The sequence below is a fragment of the Peromyscus eremicus genome, chromosome 3 (assembly GCF_949786415.1).
Source record: "Peromyscus eremicus chromosome 3, PerEre_H2_v1, whole genome shotgun sequence".
Lineage (NCBI taxonomy): Eukaryota > Metazoa > Chordata > Mammalia > Rodentia > Cricetidae > Peromyscus > Peromyscus eremicus.
The window spans coordinates 1,939,535-1,959,458 of record NC_081418.1 but is presented as its reverse complement, the minus strand read 5'-3'; the positions used below and the strand labels follow the sequence as shown (position 1 = coordinate 1,959,458).

General features: G+C 39.5%; 1 protein-coding gene across 1 annotated transcript in view; it reads right to left on the bottom strand.

Annotated features, from left to right (window-relative positions):
* Nucleotides 1–19,924, bottom strand: part of LOC131905583 (reelin-like) — a 112,033-nt gene that overhangs the window by 78,464 nt on the left and 13,645 nt on the right. Inside the window, exon 2 of the mRNA XM_059256445.1 lies at nucleotides 10,830–10,959. Within this exon, the coding sequence (XP_059112428.1) occupies nucleotides 10,830–10,959 (130 nt within the window). The remainder of the gene's footprint in view (nucleotides 1–10,829; nucleotides 10,960–19,924) is intronic.

The following is a 19,924-nucleotide window of genomic DNA, read 5'->3' as shown; positions in this document are numbered from 1 at the left end:
GTTATAGTAAATAAATCAGTGTGGCATTGAGGTAAAGAAAAACAGAGCCACTGAGCCTGTGGTGAAGACATGATAAAGTGCTTGCTGCATAAACAGGGGACCCCGAGTGCGGATCGCTAGCACCCACACAAAAGGCCAACCACGACAGTACTCACGTAACACTCTGAAGGTTTGGCATAGGGACAGGAGATTCCCAGGGCTTGCTGGCCAGTCAGACTTTCCTAAGGAGTGAACTTAAGCTGAGAGGGGAATTCTGTCTTAAAATAGAAGGTAGACAGTGAAAAAGGGTGGTACCTATCATTCACCTCTGACTTCCACATGGAAACAGACACACATGTTTGGGGACACACACACACACACACACACACACACACATACAACTGAAAATTGTTATGTTCAGACAAAAAAATGTGTACACAAATATTTTGAGGAGCATCACAAATAGTTGACAAAAGTAGAAACAAATGTTCACCAACAGATGAATGGCTAAATAAAATGTGGCATATCCATAAAATGGAATATTATTCAACCATAAATAGGAACGAAGTACTTAATTTTCATGTTATAATGTTGAGGAGCCATGAACATACGCTGAATGAAAAAAGTTAGTTATAAAAGGCTACACATTGTGTGATTCCATCTACATGAAATGTCCAGAACAGGCAAATGTACAGAGAGGAGGTCAGTTATTGGGTCCAGAAAATACGGGAAAGAGAAGTGGAAGTGACTGCTAATGTGTACAAGGCATCTTTTGGGGTGAGAAAAGATGTTTTGAAAATTTTAATAAAGACTACATAATTTTGTGGTTATAGTAAAGAAAACTTAATCATGTGTTAAAGGGTTGACATTGAGGTATGTTAATTATATCTAAATGAAGTTGTTATTAAAAACAAAAGCTAGAGTTAAGGAAATGGCTCAATAGATAAGACCACCCGCTGTTCGAGTGTGAGGACCTGAGCACACATGGCCAGCACCTATGGAAACAGCCAGGTTCAACTGCACACACCTAAAACCAGGAGGGTCACAGGGATTGATGGCCACCAGCCTAACCGCAGGCTCAGTCCTCCTCTGGCCTTTGTGCTCAGGCATCATCAAGCGCACCACACCACTCCAGTGTGTACATATAACACACATTAACAAATAAAAAATCAAAGTGCAAACATTCTGGAAGGTGGACAGGTGTGTTGGGGGATATCTGCAACTTTGTGAGGTAAACATTAAACAAAAAGAAGTGTTTTGATGTTTGCAACATCAGAGAACAGAACTAAATTGGCATTTGTAAATGCTGTAATCCTTCAATGGTTCATTAAAATTTGCAGCAGGTGGCCCAAGGAAGCTATAAAATCTCAAATTACAACCAAATTTCAATTAAGCTAAAGTTTAATTTCTGCAGATTGTATGTAACTTTGAGCGCTGCAAGAAAGAACTCTTTCTTCTTACAGTACATGAGTTGTCTCGTACCTGCCCCAGGACACATTTAGATGAAAGAAAATATGTTAAATTATTGATGTAATGATGATTTGAAAGTCCCCTTAAATTAGTTAGCATAAGTAGAGAGGAACTTTAGCCCTGCTCAGGCAAGACTACAACTCTTCCAAGTACACCCGAGAACAGTTGGAGGTACGGTTTTTGATAAATTATAACACTGAATTAACCAAGAAGAATGCTTAAGATGTTTTTCTGGATGAAGGCTGATTTTTTTGTCTGTTTTTCTCCCACAAATACATTTACTTAGGACTATTAGAAGCAGAATAAACTCAGGCTCCTCACTGTTTCAAGCAAGCTGCAGGGCTGCCATGTTGGGAGAGTGTGGAGAAGATATCGCTGGCTCTGCTCCTGGCCAGCCCGATTTTGGAACAATCCAAATGTCAGCAAATGTCTGGTCAGAGCTGTTAGTAGCTGTATTGGCTAGTTTGTGTCAACTTGACACAAGCTAGAGTCATCAGAGAGGAGGGAGCTTCAGTTGAGGAAATGCCTCCATGAGATCAGCTGTAAGGCATCTTCTCAGTTAGTGATCAGTGGGGGAGGACCCAGCTCATGGTGGGTGGTGCCATCCCTGGGCTGGTGGTTCTGAGTTCTATAAGAAAGCAGGCTGAGCAAGCCATGTGAGGCAAGCCAGTAAGTAGCACCCCTCCATGGCCATTAGCTCCTGCCTCCAGGATCCTGCCCTATTTGAGTTCCTGTCCTGACTTCCTTCAATAATGAACAGCAATATGGAAGTGTAAGCCAAATAAACATCTCTGCATCTTGCTTTTTGGTCATGGTGTTTCATTGCAGCGATAGAAACACTAACTAAGATAGTAACCTAACGCAAAACAGACAGTTGCACCAGGGAGGAAATATGGAATTCCTTAAGGGCAGTGCTAGACCACAGGCTTTCGCAGGGAAAGCTTGAGAAAAGGAGGGGTAAGGGCCAGTAAGAGTGAAGATGGCCATTGTGGGTGACGTAAGTCAACAGTTGCTAGGCAGAAGTACTTCTCATGTTTTAATAATGTATCTTCAGGCTAAATAATCTAGACTAGTGATTCTAGGAATGGAAACGTATTTAAATGTAGAGATGAACAGGCCCATCCTCAATGAGAGCTGGTGTACTTGATACTCCTTACAGCACGGCTAGAAAACTACTGTTTTGTAGGACCTCCACCCATACCAAAATTACAGTATCTACACTGAACATACTGTTTTCAAAATTAAGTGTTATACATTTTGACATCCACACCCTAAGAAGTAAACTACTGTATGTTTATTCTGAGCCAGAGTATACTGTCCTGGCCCTTCAGTAACATCTTACATTCTGTAGCATCATTACTACCAGCCAGCTAGTTGTTCTATTCCTTTCCCTAACTAAAGATCAAAACAGATCTTTGTGGTCCCATTTATTTCAAATTTTCACTTTCTTTTGTAGATGCAAATTCCATGTACATCTAATTAAATATTTTTTACATTTACTTATTTGCATGTGTAGTAGGTGGAGGGGCAGAGAGGTAAATGTATGTCATAACGTGTATGGAGGTCAGAAGAAAACTTGCTGTGATCCACCATGTGGGTTGTGGGGACTGAACTCAGGTTATTAGGCTTGGCACAAGTGCTTCTCCCAGCTGGGCCACCTTCCCAGCTAAAGAACAGCTTTTTAATGAAGCAGGACTCTCTGGCAAGCCTAAGAGTTCCTGAAATGATGCATTTTTCAAAGTGTCTTTGGGAGAGGCATTTATTTACAGGCTGGTATAGAAGCAACTTCTCAACACTGGCACTATTGACAGTGATCTGGCTAATCCCCTGCTGTAGGGAACTCTCCCTGTCTACCCTAGACCACTAAGTAGCTTCTCTAGCCTTTTACTACTAGATACTAGGTATGCTAACAAAAACTGTTTCTGAACAGCATCAAATTCCTGAGATTAAGGACCACTAATATATGGATTTATGACTCAGCCCATAGCAAAATTACAGTAACGAGACTGAACCTACTGTTTATAAAACTAAGTACTAAACATTTTGATATATAAGAAATATTTCAATTTTAGTTCATTTCTAAATGCTTAATAAATAATATCCCATAAAAGCCAATCAGCTTTACTAATGAAATCAATTTCTAAAGAACACGTATACACAGTTTCCTAGTTGCTTTGGCAAAGAAGGAAAAGCATGCTTTTAACATCTGTATAAAGAGCCCTTACAGGCTCTAAAGCCTCGGCTTTGGGGAAGTTGTCAGAACATTTTCTGTGAACATTTCGTTTGTGTGGCTAACACAGTTCTTAGGGTAGTAAAAGTTAAAGTATACAGTATTTTTTATTTAAAAGGTTTTTCCTGGAACTGAGCAGAATATTGTTGAAGAAAACCTAGTGTGGCTAAATGGGGGTTGACAGAGATAGAAGGTAACCTGCCAAACCTCAAAATCAAAATCCTAATCTAAAGTCGGAGTCAACTGATCGGAAAATAAAGACTAGAGGCCTGAGAACCCCTGAAGTCTTCTTTCCCCTTTGTGCGAAGGTATGGATACCTGTTCCACTCTGAAGGTGGTAGAATCTGGGAAAATGGAGCCTAAAAAATGAGGTGAACTAAAGTCTCATGCCATAGCCAATTTTATTCAGAGCCTCAGACAATTTACTCTCTGAGGGTTAAGAAGAGTCACGTGAGTGAAGTGTATAATCACAAGGAAAAGCTGCATGTGCCAGACAAACCACACGAGGCAAAAAAACCCATAAATTTCCACAGAGGCATATAAACAAGTAACAATAGTCAGCAGTGATGAATAATCTGAAGTGAACTCACTCTCACCTGGAAGGAGCGCGGAAGCACATTCCAAGATTAACTCTGTGGTTTTTGAAGAAATGAGGTCACAAGACTCTTGTTTTCTCACACCACTCAGAATTCCCTTGTGTGACTCCATTTCTGGACCCTGTTCTGGCAAATACCTAATCATCTCCTCTCAGGAAGTTTTCTACAAAAAGCAATCCTTTACTATAGACAAAAGCAGATGGCAATATGATCCAATGTAAAGTCACAGGAGCTGGAAGATGGCTCAAATGGCTATACAAGTAAGAAGACCTGGGTTCAGATGCCCAGCACCCATGTCAAAAGCCAGGAGTGTCAGTATACACCTGCAATCCCAGCACTGGGGAGGCAGAGGCAGGCGGATCCCTGGACCTCACTGGCCAGCGAATCTAGCTTAACAGGTGAATTCCAGGTTCACTGAGAGACCCTGTCTCAAATAAAACCAACAAAAACAATGACTAAATGATGATGCTGATGCTGTGCAGAATGACTAAGGAAGATAAAGTTGGCCTACACGCGCGCGCGCGCGCGCGCGCGCGCGCACACACACACACACACACACGGATGCACCTTCATATACATGCACATGCCAATATACCCATGCATGTGCGAACGCACGCACGCACGCACGCGCACGCACACATACACACACATAAGTTAAGTAGTAGAAAATTTTATTTAAATTTTTTTTATTATTATTATGAGCTCCAGCCCTGACAGCTAGTAAGAAAATAAAGGCCAGGCATCACATTGTGTCCCAGTGAACACACACTATGTCAACTACTTTCTACAAGGAAGACTGTCCAGTACAGCTTGAGCTCTTGGAATGTCAACTTCTGCCTTCCTGTAAACATTCGACCTTTTTGTATAAGGTTAAAAGAATGACATTCATTTTCTGTAGTTCATTTTGGTTTATTGTTGTAGAAACTGCCAAACCAATCAATTTATATAAATAATAGAACAAGCTTCTATTACATCTCATCTGACAAATTGCTAACTAGCCAATCTATTCCAAAAGGAAAAACGTGACTTTTCAATACTCACCCAGTTTTAACATTGTTAGAGTTATACACAGTAAATTCTTACGGTTATTGGGCTGAATGTATGTATTCAAGCACGTATCCCTTTAAATTATGTCACAGAAAGAATACTGATGGCCCACCACACCACCATTACATAAAGAACAAAGCCTACATGAGTATTTAAAACCCAGAGGAGTTTTACTCTTCTGATGTTTCAAACAGTGGCAATTCAGTAACCCTGGTCTTTCTTACTCATTTCCCAGATCATCAGTGAATGTTTGCTTAATTCAGACTTTCAGAATCAATCACCCCTCTCCAGGAGGGGAAAATGGTTGTGCTTCTTATTTTGCAACTTCAATTCAAAGACACTGACCCACCCAATGCTCAGTAGTCATTTATTGCACTGGGAAGAATAGATACAATACCTTTAACCCAGACATACTTCCTAACGTGCAAAGACCACAGGACTCAAGAATGTGATAGCTAATGTTTTACTGACCAAGAGTTTTTAGCAAATAAATACGTGAAAAGCTGCAGAAATAGCCTTACCTTCTGTAGTATGATTTCTATATTTTAAATTTCATAATTTATTTCTGAATATTACTTGGCATCTTTATAAGATCCATTCTATAAATGGATAATACTTTATTTTTAGATGATTTTAGATATATAGAAATGTTACCAAGACCGTACAAGAGAGTCCCATATACCCTTCATCCAGATTCCAATATTGACACGAATGTAATCACGGTTCATTTAACACCAAGAAATCATCATTCCAATTTTGCCAGCTTTTCTGATGATGCCGCTCCACCTCAGTCTCCAGTCCAGGATACCACATCATATTTAGTGAAATCCCCTTTGTAAATACAAAAATTTCCAGGCCATGAAGTTTATTAAATTACCAATCAACCCTACTGTGAACTCATTCATTACACTGATTTTTTTTTTTCCTGCAAGGGAATGATAAGGGAAGCATGACAATCTGGGCACATGGGGTCTAGACGGGGTTATAAAGGGACGGAAGTGCTGCCAAGAAAGGAGGCTACAGATGAAAGCCAAAAGACACCCAGTTCTGCCCGAGGCAGGCCTGTGCAGCTATGTGTAATTAGCTCCCTCAATTACTACATCTGACAAACTCATTTTCATTTGCAAGAAAACAACAAATCATTAATTATACTAATAAGTCACGGGTTAAAATCTTTGTCTGTGGGTCCTACATGCACTGTGATTCTTGCCCTTGGCCAGCCAATGTTTTGTTCTTCAGTTTTCCAGCTCACTTGTGAGAGTAATGCCCTGTGAGGCATCTCTGATTACACAGCTCTGGATACAACACTCAGCCACTGCTCAGCAAATTTGGAACAATTCTTCCTTCTGCAGCTCCTTCTCCTAAGCTGCTCTTGCTCTGATGGTAACTCGAGGGCATTACTGTTTTGTTTTTGGTTTTAGATTTATTTATGTGTGTGACTGTTTTGCTTATATGTATGTATATGTATCAAATGTGCACCTGGTGTCCTCCGAGATCAGAAGAGGGCATTGGATCCCCTAGAACTGGAGTTACAGACAATTGTAAACTACTGTATGAGTGCTGGGAACCAAACCCAGTTCCTCTATAACAATAGAGAGCTTTTCACTGCTAAGCCATGATTCCAGCCTACAATGAAATTCTGAGATTTCAAAGTGCTACAGTAAAAAAACATAAACTCTCCAATAAAATCTTAGTTGCACATTTTATGATATTATGATCTTAGACAAATAAATGCCTTTAAGCTTCAGTTTGTTCCCAAGTAGATGGGGTTCACTTATTACTCTAAGGACTAAATAAGTGGATTCTTATGATAATATGCTTGTTGTAGTCATGGGTGGTAACAAAAAGGTCAATACAAACCAACCCTAAATACAAGGAAGAAGAGCAGTTCTTCAGCCCTGACATCCCGGAGGGTTCAGAATTTACCAGCCTTCTCCAGTGTGGGATCTGGGCAGCTGCCTTCATGCTTCCCATGATTATCATTATCTAATAAGAGCACTACAATTTGCAGTCACAATAAAAACATTCACGGAGCCCCAGCCTCCATGTTAATAGGAAGTTGAAATGTGGCCATAATCTACACAATAACTAACCATTTTAGAACAGTAGCACACACTTAAAATCCCACCACTTCTCCAGCTGAGGTAGGAGGATAGCAAACTCCAGACTAACCTGGAGACCTTTTGTTGAAAAAGAAGCATCAGAAGAAAAAAGGGGCTTATAGGATCAAATATTTTATGTCTGTACATCTTTGGCTTTCTGATATAGCTAGTTTTAAAATACATATTTATTAATTCTTTGAGAATGTCATATATGTATACAATGTATTTTCATCCTAGCTATCCCCTCCCCAACTCCTCTAGCTCCACTCCCACCTCCACCCCTCCTAATTTCATATCCTCTTTTTTTTTTTTTTACATGTAGATAACCCACTGAATCTAATTTGTGCTGTTCATGGGTATGGACCCAACCACTGGAGTGTGGTCAACCAACTAGGGCCACACAGTTAAAGAAAACTGACTCTCACTCTCCTAGAAGCCATCAACTGTCAATAGTCCCTCAGCTAGGGATGGAGGCTTATGATCCCCCTACGCTCAGCAGGGATATTGACAAGATCAAGGGTTGGTTTTTGCACAAGTCTTGTGCAATCAACCACAGCTGCAGTGAGTCCATGAGTATAGCAGACCTGTCACGGTCAGAAGAAACTGCTTTGCCTTGGTGCTCCCCAAGCTCTGGCTCTTATCACCTTTACACCTCTCTTGCATGATGGTCTCTGAACCTTGTGGAGGGGTAAGGATGTATACAGATAGCCCATTTATGGCTGAGTACTGCACACACACGTATTCTGTACTTTGTCCAGTTTTGAGAGTCTATGTTAACACCTTCCACTGCATAAAAAAAAAAAAAAGGTCTGGCTAGTTTCAAGTCATCTGTAGATGGATAATAGTTAAACAGAATCCTATTTAATTAAAATCATGGCCAAGTTACACTGTCCAATGAACTGTGCCTCTGTGGGGTGAGGTCAGCCATTCTGTATTCCCTGCCTCCCCTCCTTACTCCTGCATCTCCTCATAGTCACAGTGTAGCTACTGAGTTCCTAAACACCTAAACACTTCCTACTCAGGACACTGGCATGCACTATGCAATTACATTTGGGTGAATCCAATCCTTCTCCTGGGCCAACTTCTAGTAACCCTTGGGGTTCATCTTCTATGTCTTTTCCAAAGAGGCCCTTCTTCTCTCCTACACTAAATCCAATTCTTTATTATATCGTTAAATATTTTTTTACTTTTCCTACATGAAGTCTGTTGGTGGTTTGAATAAAAATGGATCCCATAGGCCCATAGGGAATGACACTATTAGGAGATGTGGCCTTGTTGGAGTAGGTGTGGTATTGTTGGAGGACATGTGTCACTAGGGGTGGCTTTGAGGTCTCAGAAGCTCAAGCCAGGCCAGTTGTCACTGTCTCTTCCTGCTGCCTGTGGATCCAGGTGTAGAATTCTTGGCTCTTTCTCTAGCACCATGTCTACCTGCATTCTGCCATGCTCTCTGCCATGACAATAATGAACTAAACCTCAGAACTGTAAGCCAGCCCTAATTAAATGTTTTCTTTGTAAGAGTTGTTGTGTTGTGGTCGTGGTGCCTCTTCATAGCAATAGAAACACTGACTAAGGAAAAGTAGATCACTATTGTGATGAATTTTTTTACTTGTATAAAGTAGAGTTGAGCTGTCAAGAGCACAGGCTCTGGGGCCTTAGAGCCTAAGTCTGAGACTGATGTGGGTGCTTACTTTGACAAAACACATGAATCAATGATGTACTTCTCTATCATCCCCAACTATTATTCACCTCATAGGGTTAAAGTCAAGGCTTAAAATAACTTCACAGAAAGCATTTATCCTGGCATACAAAGACTGCTCAGTAACTGTCAGTCACAATAAGGGTAATGTAGGAATGACCAATTCTCCTTGTATTTCTAGGGTTGGCATTACTCATGCCACATGATCAAAAAGTATTTCCTTAACTGATGAAGAAGAAAACAAATACAAATCAGGGTTCCTTTCAGGGAAGGTTTCCTGTTCAAATGGGAGAGACATGTTCACCCATGGGGTGAAGAAAAAAAGACAAGAGTAACATGAAACATAGAAAATTTCCATCAGTTCAGAAGGAAAATGACAGAACTTGATAAATACCCAAAAATTAGCTACAAGTCTTGAAAGACTCTTTCAAAAGAATCAAATATTATCAAGTGCTAAAAATTATTTTTAGTAACAAAATATAGCTGAAATTTGATACCCAAACCTCTGAATTAAAACAGACATTTGTCTCATTCAATGTAGTGCACATATTCACAAAAAAAGTATATTAGGGAACTAAAATAGTCAGTGGGAGTACTGGCAGTTAAATAAAGGGAGACTGGTAGTTAAAAATAATGATTATTTTTTAAAAAAATCACAATTCTCTAATTGGTCTTTTTCTATAAACTTGTATTTTCATACACTGAATTCACTCAAAGACCATTAAATTGCTCTAGATAGAACAGTGCTATGGGATATATATATATATTTTTTTTTCAAGACATCTACATGTGGAAATTTGAGAAGCATTTTGTTCCGGAGCAAAGGATAATATCAGCATTGTGCATTTAATCCCCAAGAAAATAAACTGGACATCTAAAGCAGTCCACACACAGTCCAAAGACCAGTTTCATTCAAAGTGGCTTCAGGAATAGGCTCACCATGGCAGCTGAAACACTCGAGCAGGATGTGAAGGGTATACCTTCCATAGGAAATGCATAGATAGTTAACTTATTTGGGTCACAATGAATCACACACACATAGAAGCCACAGTGGAGTCTCTTTTATGGCCAAGAACAATCTCACTTCTTTCTTAAAAAGCCTTATCAGCTTTGTAGTCACAGTGCTAAAATAGTTCATCTTTATTCCCACTCAAGCTCAAACGTATGAACATATTTTTGTGTACAATTACTTTTCACCTGCGAATGCATGTCAGGCACTCATTTTTTTCACATTAATGTAATCACAATGCAAATGAATAAAATGTCTTAACATGTCTAGGGCTTTTAATGCATTTTACCTCTTCAATTCACCACTGTCATTCTATATATGTTTGATGATGTCTTCAATATACTTAGTGTTCTTTGCATATATAATAAACTCATAGCAGTCAGTAATGGGCGATTAACATAATATTGGTTAAAAGATGTCTGACGGGAGTGACAATAATTGAAAATTCTGACACTAACTCCATGACTCTGCCTAGTGCTCCAATGATTGATTCAACATGTGCTCTTTGACACCTTCTAAGTATAAGGCTTTATGCTAAGCTCAGTGGGGGACAGGCACCTGAACCCTGTTATCAAGTTGCTTAGAGACTGCAGAAGGTGACCAGCATCCAAGGCTACAGGAAAGTCAAAGGCTTATAGAATTCTCCAGGCACTCCTGCACGTTATAATGGATGAAGATCATTATGAGCCTAGATGACAACCTTGACGACGGCATTTCCAGAACAACAGGAATCAGCAGGGTTGCAGATCTCAGGATGCTGCCATTTGCTCCTCTCCTAGCAACAGACGCAATTACAGGGAATGCTTCAGAAAGTGGGGTTCGCCAGCTATCTTAAAAGGTGGAAAATTTTATGAAGGGTGAAAATTACACCCAAAAATATCTCAAGGTTATGAAAACCACCAAGAAATCTTCCAGTTCTATGTTTAAGATCCTCAAATGCTATGTAATTGGAAGATCTCCTTGCATAATTAGCTTAACCTTCACAACTGCATGGAGATGGAGCCCTGATCGGATCCTTTTATTTCCTCATCTTATAGAGGGAAAAATTCTTACTATTGGCATTTTTTAATGTATTCATATCTTTATCTTTGGGAGTTGTATTTATTGACTGAAATTTAAAAGTTGACTCAGTTTGAGGCTAAGAGAGATGCACAACAATTCTCTGAATTATGTCTAACTTGCCTGGGAGATTGATAACAAAGCCAAAATATTAATGAGGAGAAATCTCAAATTTTGTCTGAAGTTGCTGGAAAGATTTTCTATTTCAAATAGAATGACACTAAATAGTGGTCTGAAAAGAAACCTATCATTCATGCTCTGAATGCCTGACAAATTAGAAATAATGCCTGTTACACTATGCGGGTCACAGGCTGTCAGGTAAGCAATTCATCCCACATGGCAACGGCAATGCATATATTAGCTATGTAAATGTGAAAGCTACACACAGTTTCCAGGTTGGAATACGTTCTTTAAAATATGGGTATAAATAATGTGTAGTAACATGGAACCTGTTTCTGCAACATATAGGCTTCCACAAATTATTTCTAAGAACTAGGAAGCACGGTCCTTTAGACAGATGTAATGCATTAATGTACATCTTCACTAAGAAATAGTACAGAAGACAATAATAGGTTATTTCCTGGTAACAAATTAAACTCCTAAATCTTAAGTATGAGCTGCAAAAAGTGAGTTGGAAAACAATTTGTCTATGTTATCAAGTTAGCTTTTTGTGATGCATTTTTCTCTGCACTCTTTTGCTGATCATCATCACAATAAGCCAAGCATTTCCAATAGGGATAAGTGGACAAATGATCATGAATGAATTATGTTTAATTTTGATCAGGAGGTCCACTAGGAATTGCTTTTCACAAAGTATTTAAATATCTAACTGGAATTTGATATACTATATGAGCAGACAATTATTTTTTTTCCTTCCAATTGTATGAAAATGGCAGGATCAAGTGAAAGGAAAATTAGACCCATCTCTTTTTTCCATTGACAACTGGAATGGATGAGGTTGGACAGCAGTTGGCTTTCCTACTTCATGGGTTTCTATAAGGAGCAGCAAATATGACAACAGATATGAAAGTGCTTTATAAATAGAAAAAAAGTGTGTGAAGAATGAATACATAATTTCTCCAGGACCGTTTTAACCATCTTCAGGCATCTGGTTGTACATGGTACATGAGTGTGCATGCACAAAAGCATCCAAAAAGCAGTGATGTGTGTTGCTAACTTCTAAAGCTGAATAATCAATAATATTGTGTACTTGAACTCTACCCCAATTTTCCATGTTATAATCCTCTGGTCTGGATATTTTAAACAGTGTACTAGAGTGTGTATTAAAAAAGGAATGAGTTCATTCCAAAATACTTCTGAATGGTCCAGCCAAATTCCAGTTACTTGGGATTTAGTCAAAGGGTTCTTCTACTATATTAGCCATTGGTCCAGTAATCACTTGGAGGTATGGAAGACTTTTACTGCTTTCCCTATATCATGCATGGTATTACACACCTACATTCAAATAAGATAAGCAGTAAATGGAAACAAATAGATACCCATGACTGGACAATCAATGTTCAGGGAGTGAGAGACCTTGGAACACTCAATCCCAAATGGTATGTCTCCATCTCCATCAAATCGCTGCCCTCAGAGACTGGGGAATTTTGTATAAGAGGGGATGGAAAGATTGTAAGAGCCAGAGGGATGGAGGACATTAGGGAAACAAGGGTTTCTAGACACAACAGGGCTGGTACACATATAACTTCACAGAGTGTGGCAGCATGCACAGGGCATGCACAGTTTTAGGCCAGATGTGGTTCCAGAACTGAAGGGAAGTGAGCACAAGCCCCCATCCCTAACCCAGAAGGTATCTCCTATTGAGAACCACACAAAAAGGAAAATTTAGTTTTCTCCAATGGAGTCTCACTGTGTATACAAACCACTCTTATGGCCCGGCACCATGCCCAGCAATAGATTGCTAATACAAACCGAAAATGGAATTTTTGGAATTCTTTGTTTCATAATGCTTTGTGGGGATTTTTATTTATTTACCTTTTATCTTACAGTCCCTTTGCCTGTTTCTGCTTCGTGTGGAGGTGGAAAGGAAAAGAAACTGTAGTGCAAGTATGTGACTTTGCTGTGAATGGTATTTACATAATCAACACTGCAGACCATTAACCTGGATCCAACCAAAATTACAGAAGGATAGTTTAATTGTCTTTGGTTTCCATGTCCAACATCCAATGATATCTAAACTAGAAAACCCAAGAATTTCAAGATCATTTACTCTAGAGTATGGAAGAGAATTCCGAAACAATGAGTTCAAAGAGGAGCCCTGTTGTGTCTGAGTGAGTCAGAGGCACGAACAGGGACACTGATGGTAACTCACAGTCAGGCTTTCCTCTTTCAGGTTGTAGAATCTCCTAGATACAAATTCCAGGAAGCATATTTTTGAACGATAAGTTTATGGAATGTCTCTATTTTTAATAAATTATTTACTTACAGTTAAGCTCAAAAGGAACTACTTCAGTCACGCTGTGACCACCACCCTTCTTAGCAATTTTCCCCCTCAAGGCACCCTGTTCTAGCAACAATCAATTCCCACTCTGCTTCCTTCGCCAACATGCCTGGGGTCCTCTGCTCTCACACATGCATATTCACTGTGCCCTTTGCCCAAGCGTTATGAAATCAATTACTTATTACGCCACTAAGTAATGTCATTTCCTCTCATCTCTTTGTCACTCCAGCCTTGAAAGCAATAGCTCATCCATCTTCCTTTCCTTGCAAAGCCTAAATAACTAGGTCTGAAAATCGTCACCACCCAAGCTTGGTCTAATCAACTGGAACCAGAGGAAGGAGGCAAAGGCATTTGTGTCAGCTTCTTGCATATGCTGGAATTATTTTCTATGGCAGTAACATGTCACAGTCCTTTTTGTGACAGTCAGCAAAGCGGATCACAGGACTATATAGCAGGCTGCTGACGAAGCCCGACAACCTGGCAATCTCACTATTATCCCAACACCCCTTGTCGTAGCTTTGCTGGAGGCAGATTATCCATCCCTCCAGGAAAAATCACCTCTTCTGCATGGATTACAGGGTATTGAGACAGTGTTTGGTTCAAAGAATAAATACTGGTTACTGCAGCACTGATAACAAAGCCAGTGAAGTCCAACGCCAGGAGAGTTTATTTTCCTACCTTTTTCTTGAGAAGCTAGCATATAAGTATGTCTTAATTCCTGTCCTTGTGTAGTTGTTTACTTCCAAACAAGCAAGAAACTCTACTTCGTTGGCATGTTTTAGCTGTAATATTTTCCTTTCCATAATTTGGACTGGCAAGGAGAAATAACCGGGTCCATTCTCCAATGGTTAATTGGGGTATTTGAAAAAAAAAATTATTGCTGAAATTTTAAGACTCAAAAATAACAACTCTTTTGACCCAGTGTTAGTATCCAATTGCTCTAGTTTTTAAAATCATTATTAGCCATATTTACTTAGAGAAGTATGAGAGCTGTGAACTTGAGGTAGCTGGCTTCCATTGTACTTCTGTTGCTGCCAAAATACAACCTTTTTGTGGGACAATAATAGGATCCAATCATACATAAATAAAAAAATGCATTTATCTGAAAAGTGGCCAAGTGCAAAGCGACCTATTATTTTTACCTGGTGTATAAAGTCACACAGGAGGACCTGGGTGTAATCACAGAGGTACTGTAAAACACATTTGTGACATCTCCAGCCTTACTCACGCCTCCATGAGAGATTGGTACATCTTATGAATTAAACATAAGTCCTGATTTATGTTCGGTTATCCCTCATATCAAAAACTACAGTAGCAGAGCTGTGTCACTGTGAATTCATTTAACGATATTGATGAGACAGCCTACATCGAGATGCAGAGTAACCAGCAGTGCATAGCACAGCCCTATAAATCACCGCTGCTGAGTGGCTGAGCAATAAATAACAAGCCATTAATTCCCCGTAACGTATGCTAAGAAGCTCAAACTACGTATGTACCAGACTGTAAATAAACACCCCTGCTACAGTATTTGAAACAGGCAACATTTGGTTTTGAAACACTTTATAAGGACAAAATTTCATTGAGCTGAATTAATTCATTATGGATTTCCCTCAGCGAGTATAAACTAACACAGACTTTGATTAATGGACTCACGAAACTTCTTTTGGAGTAAAACACATACCGGCTATAAAATGCTATGGAACTTTTTATAGCGTCCAACTTATGGATCCAACCAAAAAGTGAAATAATCGGCCTGCCATGAAGCCCTTGGAAAGGCTAATGGCAATTTTTGTGAAGAGTGAGCTATTAAAAATGAGGCTGGGTTTGAATTGTTTTGTCTGGTTGTAGTCACAGGATCTACAGAAAGCCAGCAACAGGCACCACATTTCAGTTGTTTCTTCATGACTAAGAGAACAGTTTCCTTCACTGGCTCCCTTTTCCCAGCCAGGCACCTTCCAGTCAGCAGTCCCAAACCATTTTTATGTAGGGGCACTTGGAAATACTGGAAATAACAAATCCTTAATGTTCCCAGGACGCCATCGTCTGCCTGCTTTGTGCTCTTTTGACATCACCCAGGTCCCATGCCACTTACCCCTCTCTTGCCCTCAGAGCCCTGCTTTCTTCTTCCCAGAGGGCCAAGGGACAATCAGAGTAGAAACAACCTAACTGACCATGATTACTGCTCAAAAGCAGAACTCCAAAGTTCTGCTTCAGACAGGTCAGGGAGAGGAGACGAGGGGAACTGGCCCTTACTGAAGGTTGGACATGGCTGGTGCCTGATTCCCTGGGGTATATGGTATTTGCATACATATAACCAAGGCTAATCTTTTCTTTTTCTTTCTATTTGCTTTATTAGGATTTGCCCTGTCTGAATTAATATGTAATCAAGGAACTCCAAATGAGCTCTCTTCAGCAAGCTGTTTACCTGATTCCCTCTATGGAACCTCAATACAAAGGTGTTTGAGCTATATTACATTTCAAGTGTATATCTGATTTCCTACTTACTCTCACCTCAGACCTCTTCTACTGTTATTGCTCTCTAATTCCAGCTAATAATATCAGTGTTTCAAAATGCTTCCTCTCACATTTGCTTACATTTTTATTTCCTATCCCCTCTAACAATCTCCAGGGACACTTTGAGTTTTGTGTGATTCCTCATGAATACTGTGTAACAAACATCTCTCCATTTAACATCACCTAGGAACTTAATTAACAAGCTCTTTCTTCTGTTTCAGGTCAGTGATGAAGACATGAATGTATGTGACCATGGTTTTCCTGGAAGGCCACTGGAAATGCTTTCTCTTAAATATAGGACATATTTTCTCTTATGATCCTCAGGCAATCTTTTGTTCCTATTAACTAAGGGTTGAAGAATAAAGGCTAAATAAAAGCAACTGTATCTTCAGATGGAAATAGAGACAGTGAGTCAACCAGCAGGAGACCATTTCTGCACCACTGTACTTTGAGGGCAGGGTACTTGCTATTTTTAAAGTCAGTATGTTTATATACGACAGTGTTTCATCAGTGGGATTTTCTATATGAGCCAATTTTCTAGATGAGTTCAGAAAAACCAAAGCTTTACCCCATGAGCACAGAAAGAAATCTCAAATATAAAGTGCAAATGATAGTGTAACAGGAAGATATAGTTACTTCAATTTGAACTTGTTGCAGAAAACTCAGAATACAAGGTCATGGTAGAGTAAAAAATCCAAGTGAAATGCCACCATCTTAATCAGTTATCCGGTACCAGTCTGTGACAATGTGGCTGTTTAGTTGTTTCTAACATATAGGTTCAGCTACTGCCTGGAAATAGTGAGGACCTGGGGAACAGAGGACAGGGTCTACAGCAGGTGGTCTCCTCAGCTATGTAAGTGTATGTTTGGAAAGGAGAAGCCTGGGCTGTACTGGGGAAGGTTGTCATGGAGCTCATGATGGTGAGCTCCCGTCTCTAGAACCCAGTTTCCTCATTTTTACAAGGTCAGGCCTTTCTGGATGCCACATAAGCCCAACAACAGGATGGGCCAACTTTGTTCTCATGAATACACGACTTGACAGTGGTCCTAAACCAGTAGCGTTTTCCACGTTATACATCTTTAATTGGAAACTAGGGATGGAAAAATGTATGAAGAAACATAACTAATCTCCAAGGTGATTCAGAGGCAATGGGATGTTCTACTGAAAGATTTCCACCATTAACTTTCAGTTGTTAAATTGTCATGGGAACAAGTTTATATCCTGAAAGTGTTTGCTCACAGAAATGACCAAATTTACAGAAACAGATATAACTACTGTAAGAATTACAAAACTATCTGTTAAGTCAGTTTGGTTATGAATTTTCCCCATTTTCATACATTTGAGAAGATCTCAGCTCTCAGCTATGTAAGTGTATGTTAGCTAATACTTAGCCTTGTAAAATTTTACACATAATGACATGCATTAGTTTTATTCTTTCTGGAAAAATAACATTAAACTTTACCTATGTGCTGTGGTTTCTAAGGCAGGCAGTTGGGTGAATGACTTCAGGATATGATTTCCTCATACTAGAAATACTAAATTTGGCTTGACACAGCAAGGAAAGAGCAAGTTACCTTTGAAAATGCAAATGTTTATCAATGCTGCGAATCCTACAGATTTAGTGACTTAAGCTTTAATTCCCTGGTGATTCACAGACACTACTTTTGATTAAATTCTGTTATTGGCTATTGTGACGATCTTATTTTGAGAAATAAAATGCGTATGTGAGAAAAATGGGTTGTGGAAAGTCATTCTTATGAACTGGCAGAGGTGAGCCAAAGTGCTCGACAGATCTCTGTAAGTCAAATGCTTACACTCAGACATTAAAAGTGGCACATACTGCAAGTATGTTACTTTGAAAATCTCTATGAGAAGCGTTTTTAAATTCCTTTTGGTCTTTTCTTTTGTTCTCTGAGACAAGGTCTTGCTATGTATCGTTGGCTGGCTCTGAACTCACAGTCATCCTTCTGCTTCCGGAGTTTAGGTGCAGACTCTCAGCTTAGTAACTCCTTACACACACTAACTGTCCAAGGCCATGTCTGTCCTCATCACTGTTACACCACAAAGTTCTGTATAAATGGGCACAAAACAACAAAAACCAATTTCAAAGGTAGTTGATATTTAAACCTTCTGGTTAACGCATCCATAAAAGTACTTTTACTTTCAGTTCCAGAAGTATTAAGTTAAGCTGTTAAATAGTTTTTGAAACTAGGAAAAACATACTTTAGTGTATTCCAGAAATTTTGTTTTCTCTATGTAGACTCAGCAGAAAGGTAGTATAGTTTTAAGGTTCCTTATTTTAAAAAATAATCAAGAAAATGTAAATCATCTTTTAATTTGCATAAAAATGTGAAAAGTTCAATATACAGAAAGCTATCTCCCCAAAGAAAATGTCATACTTCACAGTGGATATCAGTAGTTATCGTTCTCTGGACACACACACGTACACACACACACACACACACACAAATCATAAAAACACACATACACATGTACACACACATGCGCACACACGCATGTGCACACACACATGCATGCACACATACACACACACGCACACACACTTTCAAAGGTTTTCTTTCTTTCTTTTTTTTTTTTGTTTTGGTTTTTTTGTTGTTTTTTCAAGACAGGATTTCTCTGTGTATCCCTGGCTGACCTGGAACTCAAATCTGTAGACCAGGCTGGCCTCAAACTCAGAGATCCACTGCTTCCTGAGTGCTGCTAATCAAAGGCGTGTGCCACTGCCACCCCGCCACTTTCATTTCTAAAGGTTTTCTTTAGCAATGATAGGATATAGGCCTTACACTGAAATTATTTTAGCTAATATTATTCCTAGTTACATGACAGCTTCCTGTGAAGCCAACATTCTCTGTTCAGTGGCCTTTGAAGAGCTGCTGAGAATGGAGCGCTGGGTACGCACGGCCTTCTTGGAGACCCAGTCCTCCATCACCAGTCCTTCTGTTGGTGGAGTGGCTGAGAGCATCACTGTGTGACACAGGTCATAGTACTTTCCTTGCTTACATCCTTTACTCTGTTTTCACATTGACACTGATGTCTACAGTTGATCCTATACTTCTTCACAGCAAGTTAGCAATTTATTCCCAGGAAAGTCCAAAGGTACTAATGCACCTGAATATTTCACTGTGGATTCGTGCTTCTGGGAGATTTATGGACCAGTGAGCAGAGCGCAAGGGCAGCCAGATAACCAAGGATGTAAACACACCAAACACACCGGCAACCTTCTTCTCCTCTTGTGGGAATATTAGGCCTTGAATTCAACAAAGCCAGAGATGGAGATGGAAACCACCGCGACACAGATGAGAAAGTGTAGTGCAAATATTCTTGTAAACAGAAAAAAATGGTTGGTAGTAACTGTGGTCATATTTGTATTTGTGTAATAACTATAATATCCCAGAATACAGCTGTAGGATTTCTTTTGGAAAAAGCTTAAAGAAACTGATATTAAGAACTTACTTTGAAGCCGAGCATAGTGGCACATGTCTTTAGTTAGGAGGCAAAGGTAGGTGGATCTCTGTGAGTTCAAGGCTAGCCTCATCTACAGAGTGAGTTCCAGAATGTCCAGGGCTGTCACACATAGAAAGTATGTCCCAAGAAAGAAAAGAAAGAAAGAAAAGAAGGAAGGAAGGAAGGAAGGAAGGAAGGAAGGAAGGATTTACTATAAAAAATAGAATGCAGAAGGAAAGAAAGATAAAAATAATGCTGTCATAAAAGTATTAATAAATTAGTGATAATTTTAAAGG